The sequence below is a fragment of the Gracilinanus agilis genome, chromosome 2 (assembly GCF_016433145.1).
Source record: "Gracilinanus agilis isolate LMUSP501 chromosome 2, AgileGrace, whole genome shotgun sequence".
Classification (NCBI taxonomy): domain Eukaryota; kingdom Metazoa; phylum Chordata; class Mammalia; order Didelphimorphia; family Didelphidae; genus Gracilinanus; species Gracilinanus agilis.
Window position 1 is genome coordinate 537096688 of NC_058131.1, and position 16547 is coordinate 537113234.

General features: G+C 38.8%; 1 protein-coding gene across 1 annotated transcript in view; it reads left to right on the plus strand.

Moving 5' to 3' along the window:
* Window positions 1-16547, plus strand: part of LOC123235982 (neuroendocrine protein 7B2) — a 68654-nt gene that overhangs the window by 33298 nt on the left and 18809 nt on the right. Inside the window, exons 2-3 of the mRNA XM_044662226.1 lie at window positions 8285-8434; window positions 15170-15282. Of these exons, the coding sequence (XP_044518161.1) occupies window positions 8285-8434; window positions 15170-15282 (263 nt within the window). The remainder of the gene's footprint in view (window positions 1-8284; window positions 8435-15169; window positions 15283-16547) is intronic.

Here is a 16547-nt window from a genome sequence, read left to right on the forward strand (position 1 = left end):
GCTGTGCCCTGTTGTGGGGTTCCTCCGTTCGTCTGGACTTGTTTTTATGTCCCCTTGAGGAGTTTTGTATGTTTCGGTCAGGAGAGGTTAAGAGCTGCTTCTTACTCTGCCGCCATCTTAACCCGGAAGCCCCTATGACATGTTTTTGTAGTCTATTTCTTCTTAAATAGAGTAATATAATTTTGGTCCCATACATGGGTAGAAGCAAACTATTTATATGGGATATTGTCATGGGAACTTTTCAGTTCCCTAATATCTCTCTATTAATGGATTATGGTGCCTGATATTCCTATTTCAAAAGTTATATTTTTGGATTAAGGTACCTTTTCCAGAATTCAGAAGTAACTGAACACAATTAGTACCCATTACTGATAGAAAGCAGAATCTAGAAGGAACAGAGGCATAGAATTGCTAGTTTTAATTTGTTTTTTGTTTTTTTTTTTTTCCAGACTGAGAGGGAACTCATAGAGAAGAAAATCTACCAATGCAGAGTAGCCACCTGCTCTGTAACTTGCAGTCTTAGAATTCTCTAAGTCTGGGATCCTAGAGTCACACAGCCAGCATTTCTCAGAGGCTGGACATGAACCCAAATCCTCCTCATTCAGAGGCCAGAGGACTGTTAGATTTTAATGGAAAAGGGCAATAAGGTTGCGGGTTCAGGAATTTGGGACATTCAGGAATATCTGGCCAGAAAACCCAGAGGAGGAACTTAAGTGGGGGACCTTAGATAGCCATGTGAGAGCATACATACCCAAGAGTACTTTTAGACAGGGAGTTGAGGAGTGAGAAGTACATTGAACTCTTTCACAGTTCAGCTCAGGGCAAGACCTGAATTGATAGATTTCAGTATTTTTGAGCAATTGCTGACTCTTATTTAACTTGAGGTCTACTCTGGCTCCTGATAACTTGTCTTTCAGCAAACATCAAATGAGGTGAGTTTTTAAAGTTTAAGCACTAAAGAGAGAGGCTTTGGCCTCCAAGTTCAAGTATATTTGGGCACCATACAAACTGCCAAATTGACACCTCATTACAGGTAGCTAATACAGTTAAATTAAGTGACTGAAAGGACTATAACAAATTGCCTATTTGAAGTTACTTTTGCAAAAATTACCAAATTCATGGCAGCCCTGATATATCTCCTTGCAAAAAATTTTCCCCATCTTGGTCTTGTGGCTGCTACAGGAAAAATTAGTAAAATCCACAGAATAACATTTGAACTTTTGCAAATGAGTAAACAGCCAAAACAAACAGCACTTCGGAAAAAACACACATTTTCTCTCTTTAACAGCAGGCTGTGCCTCAGCAAAATACCTTAAAAGTGAACTAAAAAAGCTTTTAAAAAAATAAACAATTCTGCTTATGATCATAAATTGGGACCATATGGAGATGTGAAAGCTGCAAGAACAACCCATTTATGTTCTGTCCTTGCTGCCTGTATTATTTGCATGCCACAGAGAATGCTTATAGTAAGTAGAGCTGACTTTGGTTTTGAATGACCCCCGACAAGAGTGAGCCATCTTCCTTCCAGGCCTTCTTAGACAACATTGCGCAAAAAAAAAGAATGAAATGAAGAGAAATACTTGTTAACAGGCACATTTGAGAAGCAAGTCGCTCTTGTTTTCAGCTTCCCACCATTTCAACTTAACTCACATTTCTCCTTAAATGTATCAAATGAGCCCAGTGAATCTCAGTAGGTCAATGATTTGTCCTGAAGTTGAGAATATATGGTGGAGTCCTTGTAAGTGGTCAGTCATGGATAGAATTATACCTCAGGATATCATCTGGGACAGCTCCCTGGCCTTAAGGGCTGGGGGATAGATAAATTATTCAGAGCAGTTGGTTGTCCACTCTCTCTTAATCATCATGATTTGTATAATGGTGTCCTGGCTAAGAGAATGTGAATGGGTCACTTTAAGCTATCATCATTAAACAATTCAAGTACCATTTGGCTACTAGTGCACTATGGGCAGTCACAGTTCTCTCTCTGTCTCTCTGTTTCTCTGTCTCTCTGTCTATCTCTCTCTCTGTCTCTGTCGGTCTCTGTGTCTCTGTCTGTCTCTCTCCCTCTTTCTCTCTCCCTCTCTCTTTTTAATAAACCCTTACCTTCTGTCTTGGAACCAAAACTATGTACTGGTTCCAAGGCAGAAGAGTGGTAAGGGTCAGGAAATTAGGGTTAAGTGACTTGCCCAGGGTCACACAGCTGGGAAGTGTCTGAGGCCAAATTTGAACCTAGGAGCTCCCGTCTCTAGGCCTGGCTCTCAATCCACTGAGCTACCCAGCTGTCCCTGGTGATAGTGTCTTTAAAGGTAAAGGGTTCCATTCTTGTTGTCACTTACTAATTATCTATGTGTTTCTTATTCTATAAATGTATGATGGTATCATGGATAGAATGCCAAATGCAATCTAGCAGATACAGGTCCAAATTCTGACATATGAACCCTGTGACTCTGGGCAAATCACTTCTTATCTTTATGCCTCAGCTTGCTCCCTTTGACTTAGCTACTAAGTCATAGTTGGGTTTTCATGTAATTCTTTTGGTATTTTCTTTAATAACATTTAATATCTGCATCACTTATCTAACACTTGCTTAGCCAGTTAAAACTAGAAATTAGGCTAGACTCCCCAAATGAATTTGACTAATCACATCTTAAATACCTTAATCAAAATGGGAAAGATGGCTTGGGTGCCATTACAACATTATTCTGCTTTAGGCTCCTCTTGGCTGCCACTAAAGCAGCAAAGAATCCTTAGAAACATCCAGTGTCAGGGCTCCATTTACACTTTTATTAGGAAGGATATGGTAATTATTTGTATAAGAGGTTATGCCTTAGTATGTAAAACCATAGAGTTATCAAAGCCCCTAGAGATTCTGTGGCCAACACCAATTAGGTCCTTAACAAATTGAAATTATTTGCTTTGCAATATGAATGTATGCTTACTGGAGATCATCAGAAAGCCTTAAGTGAAACCAACAAAATAAATAAAAGGATGGCAGTTTAGAGGAAGACACAATAAGTAAGTTTCCCAATTTTTTCTTCCTATTAGCTTAGTTTCTATGCAGCCTTATAAGGTATTTGTGCTAAAGCAAAAACATGTATTTGAAATGCATAGATAGTCATAAACTTCAGGGTTTTTTCGTTAAACCTTTAAACAACTCTAAGACAGAAGGGCAAGGGATAGGCAAACAGATTATATGACTTGCCCAGGGTCACACAGTTAAGAAGTGTCTGAGGCCAGATTTAAACCCAACTCATCCGGACTCTAAACCTGGTGCTCTATCCACTGTGTCACCTCGCTGCCCCCATAAACTTTGTATTAGTTGGTCTTTTCATCCTTTTTACCAGAGCTACTCATGAGGGGAGGACGAATTTGTGTTCTTTCTCCTCCTCCTTCTTTCTTTCTCTCTTTCTCCCCTCTTTCCTTTCTCCCTTTTCCTCTTTTCTTCTCCCCTCCCTTCTCCTTCCTTCTTTCTCCTTCTCCCTCTCTCTCCTTCCATCCCTCCCTCTTCCTTTCTCTCTCCCCCTGCCCTGACAATCTTCAATTAGGGTTCTAGTAAATAATGAGAATCCCAAAGAAGGAATGAAGAGAAATAAGGGGCCAGAAAATCCACAGTGTCTTATCAGCTTTTGAATCTTTGGGAAGTGGTTGTACTTTTTGAAAAAGTGGTGGGTGTATTTAAATCAGATATTGTTCTATAAACTTCAAGGTCAAGTTTGAAGCTTCTCAGAATGTGGTGTCTTTACAAGAATATTTCAAGCTTGTTTTTCCCCCCTTTGGCTATTCCCTGGATCATATGCTCTGTCTCCTTACCACTACTATCTACAATCTTTACATTTCTTCAACTGACCAATCAAAAACCATTTAAAAATTATTAATATTTCTTTAAATCCTTACCTTCTGTCTTGGAGTCAATACTGTGTTTTGGCTCCAAGGCAGAAAAGCAGTAAGGGCTAGGCAATGGGAGTCAAGTAACTTGCCCAGGGTGACACAGCTAGGAAGTGTTTGAGGTCAGATTTGAACCTAGGACATCCCGTCTCTAGGCCTGGCTTTCAATCCACTGAGCCACCCTTTTGCCCTCCAAATCATTTATTTTTAAACAGATAGTTGATGATACCTTTTATTTTACCTTGCCTCGATTCATCTGAACAGAACCATCTCTTCTAGAAAATTTTTAAAACAGATTAAAAGAAAAGGAGGAAGAGAAAAAAATTCATCAAAACTGATCTCTCTCTATTTTTTAAATCTGACATTCTAAGCATTGTTCTGTGCTAGGGATATTGAGTATGAACCTGGAGGCCTCATACAACCAGAGTGTAGCTTGAACCAGATTAAAATGCATTGGGAACAGTGAGGTGGCTAAATGAGTAGAGAGCCAGGTCTGGAGATGGGATGTCCTCGGTTCAAATATAGCCACAGATACTTCCTAGCTGTTGGTCCCTGGGCAAGTCACTTAACTTCAATTGCCTTACCCTTATGACTCTTCTGCCTTGGAAATTATACTTTTATCAATTTTAAGACAAAAGGTAAGGTTTTAAAAAATATGTAATTGGGAAATATGTAAAAAAATCCAACGAAACATAGGATAACATTAATATATGGGTTGCTAGGTCAGTGTGCAGCCCACAGGGATCCTGATGTACTGTTTAGTCCCCCTCTTTCTGTTTGAATTTGACATCATTGCTTTATCCTCCTTTCTCTCAAGCAAAGGAATAGAGGGAGGTATCTTTGGGGTCAAGCTAAATAAAGCATTTAGGAAGTTTCTACCCCCAGCTTATCCTGTTTCTGAATTGCATGCACACAATGGTTTCCATGCCATCTCCTCCATGAGATGGTGAACAGTTAACAGGGACTCCTGTTTGCCTTCCTTTGTATCTGCTGCTTAGTATAGTGCAATAAATGCAAGATAGGGTACATCTGGGTGGCTCAGTGAATAGAGAGCCAGGTCTGGAGGTCTCTGGATTCAAATATGGTCTTGGATACTTCCTAGTTGTGTGACCCTGGGCAAGTCACTTAAACCCAATTATCTAGACCTTATCTCTCTTCTGCCCTGGAAACAATACTTGTATTGATTCTAAGACAGAAGGTAAGGGTTTAAAAAATAGTCTTCCCAGGTATCCCTGTTCTTTCCCTCTTGAGATGTCATTCTCTATAGTTTGTATTTATTTAATTCTGTGTATATGATACTCCCTCTACCCTATGTGATACCCTCTACATGAATACATAGAAAATGAGCTCCTTGAAGTCAGGGGCTATTTTGGTTTTGTCTTTGAAACTGCATTTTGGTCCTTGTATCAGTGATGGAAAGAAGATAAGGATTTTTATGAGGAGACAGAATCCAAGACCCAAGGAAGAACAGTACTAAGAACAAAGAAGGCAGGCAAGCACAAGATAGCCCTTAACCAATGTTGGTTGAATTGAATGGAATTATTCTCATTTATCTCTTAAACTTCTCTGATTACTGTTCTTTGGGTTTTTTGTTTTTTTTTTAAGAGATGAAGGTTGCTTCAGCCTCTTTGCCAGCAGATTTCTCCTTTCTCTTAGTTCAGGTCCTTTTTTTTCTGTCAAGGGTCCCTTGAGTATCCCAGGCTGCCACCCTCTGCCCACTAGCAATGATATTTGAGAAGCGTCATGGGTGGGTGCAGACTCAAGGAGTTGGTTTTAATAACCCATCTGGTTTCTTTAGCTTTTTAGAACATTAAAAAATGGTCATCCCTTTAGAAATGGTGTACCCAGGATGGTTGGAAGAATGAAAGAAGGGGCTGCTGTGTATTTTTAGCACTTGCTGTTTGTGGGTAACATAAGTGAAAACTGCTGGATCCTTTCCCCAATAGCTGAATGGCCGCTATTCAGGAGCTCGCGTCCACTCTTTGCCAGGCTGCCCTCATGGAACTTTGTTTTTATGATGTGGGTGACTGGTAACTTGGCACCTGCCTGTCCTGCTACAAGTCTTCGCTATCATCCAGCACCAATGTCCAGTCATCCGGCTCAACCAGCAGCCTTGGCGTCATCGGGTTAGAGCAGAGAGGGTGTATTGATGAGACTGGGCTGGCTGGCTGTGAGCTTGTCAGGGCGTTACCACATTGCGAGAGAAAGTCTGCAGGGTAGGGGCTGGGTCTGAAGGCTGTAAACCTCCTGGCACGGAGCTGGCACTCAGACATTAATGAACCACAGTAGCAAGAATAATGGCCAGCATCCATCCTCGAAGGGTTCTGCCAGCGCCTGCCGAGAATGGGGCCTTGGCTTCAGTCGTTCTGAATCTTCACAGTGAGCCAGTGTGAGGAAGGAGAATAGTTCTGGGAGAGTCTGCCCTCTGGGCTTCTTGAACCCACTCTCATTTTGGGAGATCTCATCTTCCCAGAGGATGCTCTGGGGCTCTGAACATTCTTTGGAAGTAGAAGATTGAAAGTGAAAAGAAGCTTGTGCAGGAGGTTAACTGGTTTGGACATGGTGGAACAGGACTCAGATTGGATGTAGCTCTGACTTTTATTTACCTCCTAGGCACAGGCAAGTGGTCCAGCCTCTGTGAGCCTTGGTTTTCTCATCTGTAAATTAGGGATAACACTGGAATTGGGCAGTTTTTCTTGCCTCTATGCTCATACTATCTACCACCTTTCCATCCTGCCCCAAAGTGTTCTGGATCCAATTCCTGTCCGTACTTAAAGCTCCAGTTCAGATATCATCTTCATGCAGCCTTCCCTGATCCTCCCTCTGTCCTTGGAATTCCCATAGCACTCTATCTTTTGTTGAATTCTAATAATAATATTAATTAAACAATAATTTACTAAGCACCCACTATGCACACTGCACTGTGGTAGACCAAGATTACCAAGACAAATAATGACAATATTTTTTTTTTGGCTATTATATAGTTCCTATTATATAGACTCTTAGTAAGTACTTGAATGAATAAAATGATTAGTACTCTCTTTTACAACATTACCTAAGAATATTAGTCAATAAGTCTTAAGAAATTGACATTTCTTAAGCACGTTCTGTATTAGGCACTGGAGGAGGAGCTCTTGTGATTTCATTTGATCTCTACAACAACCCTGCAAGGGAGGTTCTGATAGTATCCCCATTTTACAGAGGATGAAGAGGAGGGTCAGAGATGTTTTGACTCATCTGGGATCATACAGCTAGAGCCCAGGATGAGATTCAAACCAGGTTATTCTTGATGCCAAGTTGAGAGCTTTGTCCACCATCTTGATTCTCAAGCTTCCCTGTGGTGTCGTTATTTGTGTATATGTTTGTCTTCTCCACTAGTGAAAAAACTTCATGAAGGCAGGACATTTTTCTCATTTATATTTCCTTTGGTGCTCACTATGCTACCTTGGGAAATAGTTAGATGGCTCAGTGCATAGAATACTGGGCCTGGAGTCAGGAAGACCTGAGTTCAAATGTGACCTGAGATACTTGCAAGCTGTGTGTCTCTGGCCAAGTCACTTAATTTATGTTTGCCTTAATCCACTGGAAAAGGAAATGGCATATCAGCCCAGTATCTTTGCCAAGGAAACCCCATGCAATGGCATATGACCTTCCACAAAGAATCAGACACAAAATTGAACATTACCAAGAACAGATTAAATGATCAAAAAGTGTTTTTTTTTCAAAAAATTGAATTAAGTCAAATTCACAAATGTGGTAATGTTTTTAAAAAGCTGAAAGCAATAAAGTGGTACCTTGATACATGGGCACCTTAAGTCATGAGCAATTTGAGATATGAACAGTCATGATCTACTTTGTTTCCAATTTTTTGCTATCACAAAAGGTACTGCTACAAATATTTTGGTTTATATAGGGACTTTCTTCTTATTGATGACTTCTTTAGGATATAAAGCCAGGAATAGAATCTCTAGTTCAAAGGGTATAGGCATTTCAATTATTTTTACTTGCATAGTTCCAAATTGCTTTCCAAAATAATTGTACCATTTCAGAGTTCCACCAACAATATATTAGTGCATATATCATTTCACAATCCTTTCAACATTAATTATTGCCATGTTTTGTCATCTTCATCAATTTAATCTATATTGTTTAATATTTTTTCCAACACTTAAGTCTAGGCTATCAACAAAACAATCAATCAAACCCTGATTCATAGAATTTGCCAATTTGAAAATATAAATGCTCACACTGAAAATTTAACAATCATCTCTTAGGCCTCCGATCAAACTGACACTAGCTTCTCCCTAGGTCAGGAACACAGCCTGGTTGAGAAGTGAATATCTTATCTTTCTGAGCTCTGTGTCCACTTGTACCAGAAGCTGTTTTGTATTCCCTGTAGGTGGTGCCCATGAAGGTCTTCAGCATTTGGGTCCTTATGGTAACATCCCTAACATTGTGGCTGAGCTGACTGGTGACAACATTCCCAAGGACTTCAGTGAGGACCAGGGCTACCCGGACCCTCCAAATCCCTGCCCCCTTGGAAAAACAGGTAATGGGCAAGCATGCTGATGTTCACCTGGAACCAAAGACTATTTTGGTTATAGTATTTGTTAATAAGCTTTAAGATTACAAACTAAACTAGAAAGTGTTAATGACAAGCATTTAGAATTGCCAGAAATAAATACCTATGCTTTAAAAATAAAAAGAATTTAACAGTTCAATTCAAAGCCCTGTATTAGAAAATGAAGGGTCCAAATGAATTCAATTTACAATATACAGTTCAGTCCCAAGACACAAATATGTAAAATTATTTTGCCAAGATATTTTATTTCCATTTCTTTTAATTGTCTTCAATCATCTCCTCATTTTCCTGAACTTTAAAAATATATATTATTTTTTCATTACTTTATTCTTCAGCAATGTAATATACATTGTATATCATATGCTTACACATGTAATATATCTCTTCCAAAGGAATGCAAGTTCCTTGAAGACAGACACAATTTTTCCAGCTTTATTGTTATTATTTTTAAAATTTAGATTGTATAATATGTAACATAACATTAATATGATACAAATGATTTATTATAAATATGCAACAAAACAAATATGCTTATCTGAGAGAAACAAATTCTCCCATTAGCTATATCCAAAAATCTATGTTTCATTCTTTTTTTTCTTCTCCTTCCCACCATTCCCACCTCCCCAAAAGGCAGGTAATATGATACAGGTTGTACATATATTATCATATATACATATTTCTCTGCTTATCTTGTTGTGAAACACGACACGTATTGCTTACACTAAAGCATCTCTACCTTCCCACCAAAACCCTTCAAAACACCTTTCCCTTTTCCAACATAAGATGTAAATAACTCTCAATCATTGAAGATTATCTCCTCTCAAGATTATCTACATCTAGGCATTTATCCTACTTTTGCCTTCCGTGTGTGGCCTTTGAATCTATTTAGCCCTTCCCTTTGCATGAGCTATGGGAGCCACAGAGTACTAATAATTTAAGATCTTTTCGATTATAAGTTCCTTGAGAATATGGTTGTTTTTTTGTTTGTTTGCCTCTTTTTTGTATCCTCAACACTTAATACAGCACCTGGCACATAGTAAGTGCTTAATAAATGTTTATCAATTAATTGATCTGGTTAGAGCTGGAAAAGATGTCAGGGCCTATCTAGCCGAACACCTTCATTTTACAGATGAGGAAATTGAAAGCCAGTGAGGCTGACTTTCTCAAACAAGCCATACCTACCTTATAGATTCAGGATGATTTCAGTTCTGTCTTCCTACTGAGTATTTATTATTATTAGTATCCTAATTTTATAAATTGGAGACTAGGCTTATCTAAGTTCACATAACAGTAAGTAGAAGAGTACAAATGTAAACTGATATTTCTGTTACACTGAATAGAGTGTGTGGCATAGTGAAAAGAGATCTATCTTTTAAGTCAGAGGACTTAGGTTAAACTCCTGTCACTAATATTTCCTGCCCATTTGACTTTTGACAGAGTTACTCTGGGCCTTGGTTTCCTCCTCTATAAAATAGGGAGTTTGGATCAAATGGTCTCTGAATTCTCTCAGATTATAGATTTATGGTTTTATTTGCCCCCAAAAAGGCAAGGAAAAAAACCACTTGTAAGAATACCTTTTAAAAGTTCTGATAAAAGGTCAGATATGGAAGCATGTTCAAGTTTTCTCTGTATTACACTCTCCCCTCTCTGCTGTCTCCCTTTAGGTCTATATACGCCTTTTCTCTGGATAATAGTGAGAGGACTATATTATTATTGGCATTCCTGCTAAAGTTGTCCTGGACCGTGTTGCTCATACTTTTACCCCTTGGGATGTAGTGATAACTTCCTTCACTAGCACAGACTCGCATCTTGATGTATCCCCATTCACCCCTACACAGCCCTCTCTCCCAACTTTCAGGCTTTTTTTTTAGAGTGAGACTTTATTTTCAGCTAACTCTTGGTGCCTAAAGATATAATTCCCCATTTCCTTTTCCCTACTTCTCAAAGTAACACATGGAGAGCTACGATTTGCCCCTTGCTGTTCCAAATTAGGGTCACTTATGCTGTATCTTGAGGCAGCTAGGTGGTAAAAAGGAAGACAATCCAGCCTCAGATGATTACCAGTTGTGTGACCCTGGGCATATCACTTAACCTTGTTTGCCTCGGTTTCTTTATCTGTAAAATTAACCAGAAAAGGAAATGGCAAACTACTCCACTATCTTTGCCAAGAAAATCCCAAATGGGGTCACAAAGAGTGGGATATGAATAAAAATGGCTGAAAAACAAAAGTACTATATCTAATTGTGGACTGAATTGGAATCCAAAGTTTTGATTTAACCTGGTTCCCTGCCAGGGATCATCCCTTTCAGGGACAAGTCTGTACCCTGAATAGCACCTAGATTGTGTGAAAAAGGAATCCAGAGTGGGCAAGCAAGCCGAATTGGAACACTGGATTCTACTAGTGGATCAATAAGCCTTTACCCAACTCACCTTGGTCTCTTGGTGGTGCAATTTCCTTATTATTGAAATAATTAGTTTTATTGATGCTTGGTGTAATTCCAAGTATTAAGAAGATATCAAGGAAAGTCTCAGGGACTCCATATAGGGGCTGTTCAGGAGTAGGATTTCGACTTTGCTGCCTCATGAAAATCCCTCCTGGGCTAGAGCCATGAGAGGAGATACTAAGATGGTACAGCAACCATATGTTCTGGAAAATCTGGGATTGTCCCAGTTCTTAGAAAAGAAACTGTACTTTTAACAAGACTTCACCAAAGAAATATCTCCTCTCAAACCATGTGTCTTGTTTTTTTGTTCAGCAAAAATGGTCACTGTAACTAACTGGAATCTAAATGATTGCGTGTGGCTAAGCAATGTGGGTCTGTCGGCACAGTGAAAAATTAGATTTGAGAACAGGACTTCAGGAAAACCTGAATCATTGCATGGCTCAGATCACTTCAGCCACATATTATTTGCTTGTAGGATTTTGGATTCAGGGAGAGGAAAGACCTGTACCAAGCTTAAAGAACAATTGTCCCCAGGGGCAGCTGACTGGATTGATTAGACACAGCAGTGGACCTTGTTCACGTATTTAGAAGGAACGAGTTCAGAGTCAAGCATTTTGGGTTTGAGTCCTTCTCAGTCCTCACCATGTCTCCAAATTCTACCCAACCTTCAAGGCTTAGTTCAAGTGTTAAAATATAAAATTCTGAGTCTGGCATTAGATGCATTATAGTACCTCTCTCAAACTACCTTTCCAGGCTTATTTCATGTTATTCCTCCTCATTTATTCTTCTTTGTAGGCAAATTGACTTATATCCTGTTCCTGGTTTATGACTTTCTAGTTCTTACTTCTGTAACTCAGCTCTACTGATCTGTCCCACTCCTCTCTTTTGCTTTGTAAGACCCCTACCTTGCTGCAAATACAGCTTTGGCACCCCTTCTCATATGGGAACTTTCTTATCTCTACCCCAGGTATTAGGTCTCTCTCCATCTTAAAACTGCTTTGTTGGTATTTTATTTTATTTTGGGTTTTGGGGGCAGCTGGATGGCTCAGTGGATTGAAAGCTAGGCCTAGAGACAGGAGGTCCTAGGTTCAAATCTGGCCTCAGACACTTCCTAGCTGTGTGACCCTGGGCAAGTCACTTAACCCCTATTGCCTAGCCCTGTAACAAATAAAATTAATATAGAAGGATATATATAAAATATATTAGGGTTTTAAAAAATTAAAAAAATATTTTGGGTTTTTGAAAAAATCCTTACTTTCTATATTAGAATTGATACTTGGTATCAGTTCTTAGGCAGAAGAGCAATATAGGTTAGGTAATTGGGGTTAAGTGTCTTGCTCAGGATCACACAGCTAAGAAGCAACCGAAGCCAGATGTGAACCCCCCAACTCCAGGCCTGGTTCTCTATCCATTGAACCACCTAACTGCCCTTTTGAATGTGCTTTAAATTTGTTTTTCCTCCTTCCCCCTTCCCTAATTGAGTGTAAGTTCCTTGAGTGAAGGGGATATTTAGTTTTTAGATATTTATTTTGAATTTCCAAGTTCTAATACAGTGGCTTTTGCACATAGAAGATATTTAATAAATGTTTATTTAATTAAATGTATACTATACAGTTCTCTTCCTTTTCTAAATTTCTCAAGTTCTTGTTGCCTGAAATTCTCATTTGGAACTTAATCAGAACAACTTGCATTATGTCATTTTTTTCATGATGAATTGAATTATACATGTGTTGTTGAAAGGTTACTATGTGTAAAGCATTGCTAGATGAGGGTTACATGACACATTCACTTTGAAAATGTGAAGGGAAGAGGGGGACAAAAATGATGAAGTCACACTGATTCATATAAGTCCAGTTAACCAGCATTGATGGTGAATAAAGTGGAAGGATCCAAAAGATGTTTAAGACACATTCTCTATTCTCAAGAAAAAGTCTTAGAGAGAGATAAAATGGAGACTCTCAAAAAAATTAGGAAACCACACAGTTTTTATCAAGTGAATGTAAGCTTTTTGAGGCCAGGATCTGTTCTCTCTTTGTATACTTAGCACCAGGTACATTGCCTGGTACAACGTAGGGGCATAATAAATATTTATTGATTGGCTGATATCATCAAATGCTAGACTGTGGTATAGACCATAAATTATATTGGGTTGCAGAGTCTGGTATAAGCTCCAAGTCTCAGTTTTCAGACCTCCATGCTTCCAATAAACTCTCTTGGAAATTTAGTCTTTAATTTAGGGAAAATTTAGCCTTTAATTCCCTCAATATGGTTTTGCGTCATTGTGGGAACCATAGGGAAATCCTCAATCTATGTTGTTTCCTGGCCACAGGGATAATATTTTGAATTCTCTAGCATTTGGTGTCTCAGTCATTAGACTCCTACAGCTTCATGCTCATGGCCCCAGTGGACTTCCATTCTTCAGCATTACCCAAGAGATCATTTCCAATAAAGGATTCGAATCTAGGGTTGGAAAGGTTAGAAAGTTATCCTCCAAAGAATGTGTCTGAGCACCTATTTTTGCTTTAATTTCATCCATTCCTGCCAGAGTGACATGCTGATGGTTGCAGATGTAGGGGTTAGATAATGTTCCCAGGCAGGAGCTCTGAACACTGAGCAGACCCAGTAGAGCTGCATTAGAGATTTTTTGGTATGCTAATGACTTCCACATTAGATTCATGCTGCTCAGAGGCTCTCTGTGTGCTTCAGACTGACTGCCTTCTGGAAAGCCTTGGAAACGCTCCAAGAAGCTCGACACAGGACATACCTGGCTGATTGTAAATAGGCGCCCATTTTCAGCACTTATTTGAAGTCTCATCAACCTTTTGAAAATGGGTCCTCACTGCTTCTCACGAAGCCCAGACTCCCTAGGTCTGGTTCTCTAGTGGTTGTCCAAGGCACATGAAAGATGGGCAGAATGAATCATCCCAGAGCATCATACCCAGGGAGGATCCACAGGGGCTTTGGAAAGGGCTAAGGTCAAGGAAGTTTGGTACTCCTCTTCCAGGGAGAGGGAGAGGGGAGATAACATGATATTTAAAGTGTGAAACTTCTTAGCGGGGAGATGATGGTCTATAGGTATGTAAGGAGTAATAAATAACATGACACACATGTTCATTTATGTACCTGGACTTATTTGTTACATGGTAAAATTCTATGGAGGGAGGTCATTGCAGGAGGAGAGTGACATTTAAAAAACACATCAATAAAACATTTGCAAAAGAGAATAAATATTTTGAAGACACTATTTTTGAATTATAGTATGGTCTAATTAGAGAGCTGACCTTTCGTTCAAAAAGAACCTTTCGTTCAAATCCTACCTTTGATCACTTCCCCCACCCCAGATTAAAAAACATATATACCGTACCCGTTGTGGGGTGTATGTTAGACTGATTACACTTGACTATTACTTAACCGCTGAGTGCCTCAGGAAACTCTTACAGATAATGCCATTCCCTATCCTTGGAAGGAATCTTTAAATATTATATAGAATATAGTGTAATATTATAGAGAATTTATAAATATATAAATATAATATAAATAAACATAGAATATATAGATTTTATATATTATAATGCATTATATTATTCTTATAATTTTATACAAATATGCAGAATTTATAAATATAATGCATTCTTATAATTTTATATAAGTATGCAGAATCTATAAATATAATTCATAAAACATAAATATATAGAATATATAAATTTTATATAAAATCATAAGAATATTATATTATGCTGCATCATATAATATATAATACATTATAATATCCTTATAATTTTATATAAATATATAGAATTTATAGAATATATAAATTATATATAGAACATTATAATATCTAACTTTATTAAATAATATATAACATGTAAATAAATAAATGAAATTATATTTAAAATAAAACATATTCTATTTTATATGTTATGTATCAATAGTATGAAAATATTGCCCCTTTCTCTAAGGAGCACAAACCATTTCTAAAAACCCAGGCCCAAACTTTGCCACATTTATCTGGAGTAACTGAAGGGGAAGTAGCCATCATCATCCTGGGTTTCCATATGGAGAACAGGCCCAGAGAGGGAAAGTGGCTTGCCTGAGGTCACAAAGTGAGTCAAAAGGAAGCGGGGGGAATAGATACATGGGATACAGATGGGAATGTGATTCTGACCTTCAGTGGCCTGCCTTGTTCCTATTTACCTTTCCCCATGGGGGCATCCACAAGTTGCTTAGCTATTCCTCAAAGACTTCTGGCTGTTTGCAGTAGATGATGGATGTTTGGAAAACTCCCCTGACACCGCGGAGTTCAGCCGAGAGTTCCAGCTGCATCAACACCTTTTTGATCCTGAACATGACTATCCTGGCTTAGGCAAATGGGTGAGTTCAATTTTAATTGTTACCAATCATAGTTGATATTTATATAATGTTTTAAATTTTTAAAGTTGCTTTACATATATTACTTATCTGAACTTCAGAACAAACCTGTGGAGTAGGTGCTACAGATATTATTATTCTCATTTGCTAGATGAGGAATCCGAGACTCAGAGAAGAAATGAGGTGACCAGGGCCCTTTAGCTAGTAAATATCAGGTGAGATTTGAAACCAGGTTTTCCTGACTCTAAGCCCAACAGCATTCTCTTTCCTGCCCCATCTTGTGCCTACATTTTCTGTGCTCATGATCTGAAGGTGCTAAATTATATGAAGGGATTTGGGATGGGAAGGCTGTTTAAAAACAGATCTATTAGGGGAAGCTGGGTAGCTCAGTGGATTGAGAGCCAGGCCTAGAGACGGGAGGTCCTAGGTTCAAATCTGGCCTCAGACATTTCCTAGCTGTGTGACCCTGGGCAAGTCACTTGACCCCCATTGCCTACCCTTACCACTCTTCTGCCTCGGAGCCAATACACAGTATTGACTCCAAGACGGAAGGTAAGGGTTTAAAAAAAAAAACAGATTTATTAAAAGCCTAAGTCAAGTGGGGCAGCTAGGTAGTACAGTGGATAGAGGGCCAGGCCTGAAGTCAGAAGGACTTGTGTTCAAATCTGGTCTCATCCACCTCCTAGCTGTGTGACTCTAGGCAAGTCACTTAACCCCCATTCAGTGACACCAAGATTCTTGACCCAGCATCTAGTCTTCCCTTCTCTGTGTCGATCCTCAGGAGGATCACCAGGTATTATGTCAGATACATATATTCCTACTGCCTTTACCCCCTCCATCATATATATCATCACAGAATATGAGTTGGAAGGAATCTCAGAAATCATTTAGTACAATCCACACCTGAAGACAGATTTCTTGCACAATATATCCAAGAAGTGGTCTCCTAGCTTTTGTCTAAAAACCACCAATAAGGGGAAACTCATTACTTCCTTAGGCAGCCTGTTCCATTTTTTGATGGTGCTAATGAATAAGATTTCCCTCTCCCACATGTGGAGTCTAAATTAGTCTCTTTCCAATTTCTACTCATTGCTTATTGTTCTGCCTCCTGGGGCCAAGTAGAACAAGCAATTATAATAACACTAACATTTACATAGCACATTAAGGGTAGTAAGTGTATGAAGAAGGAAATATTTGAATTCATCTGCCTTAATTCCAAGTCCACTATGCCATTTAGCTGTCCCATCTTTCTTCCATGTGACAGCTTG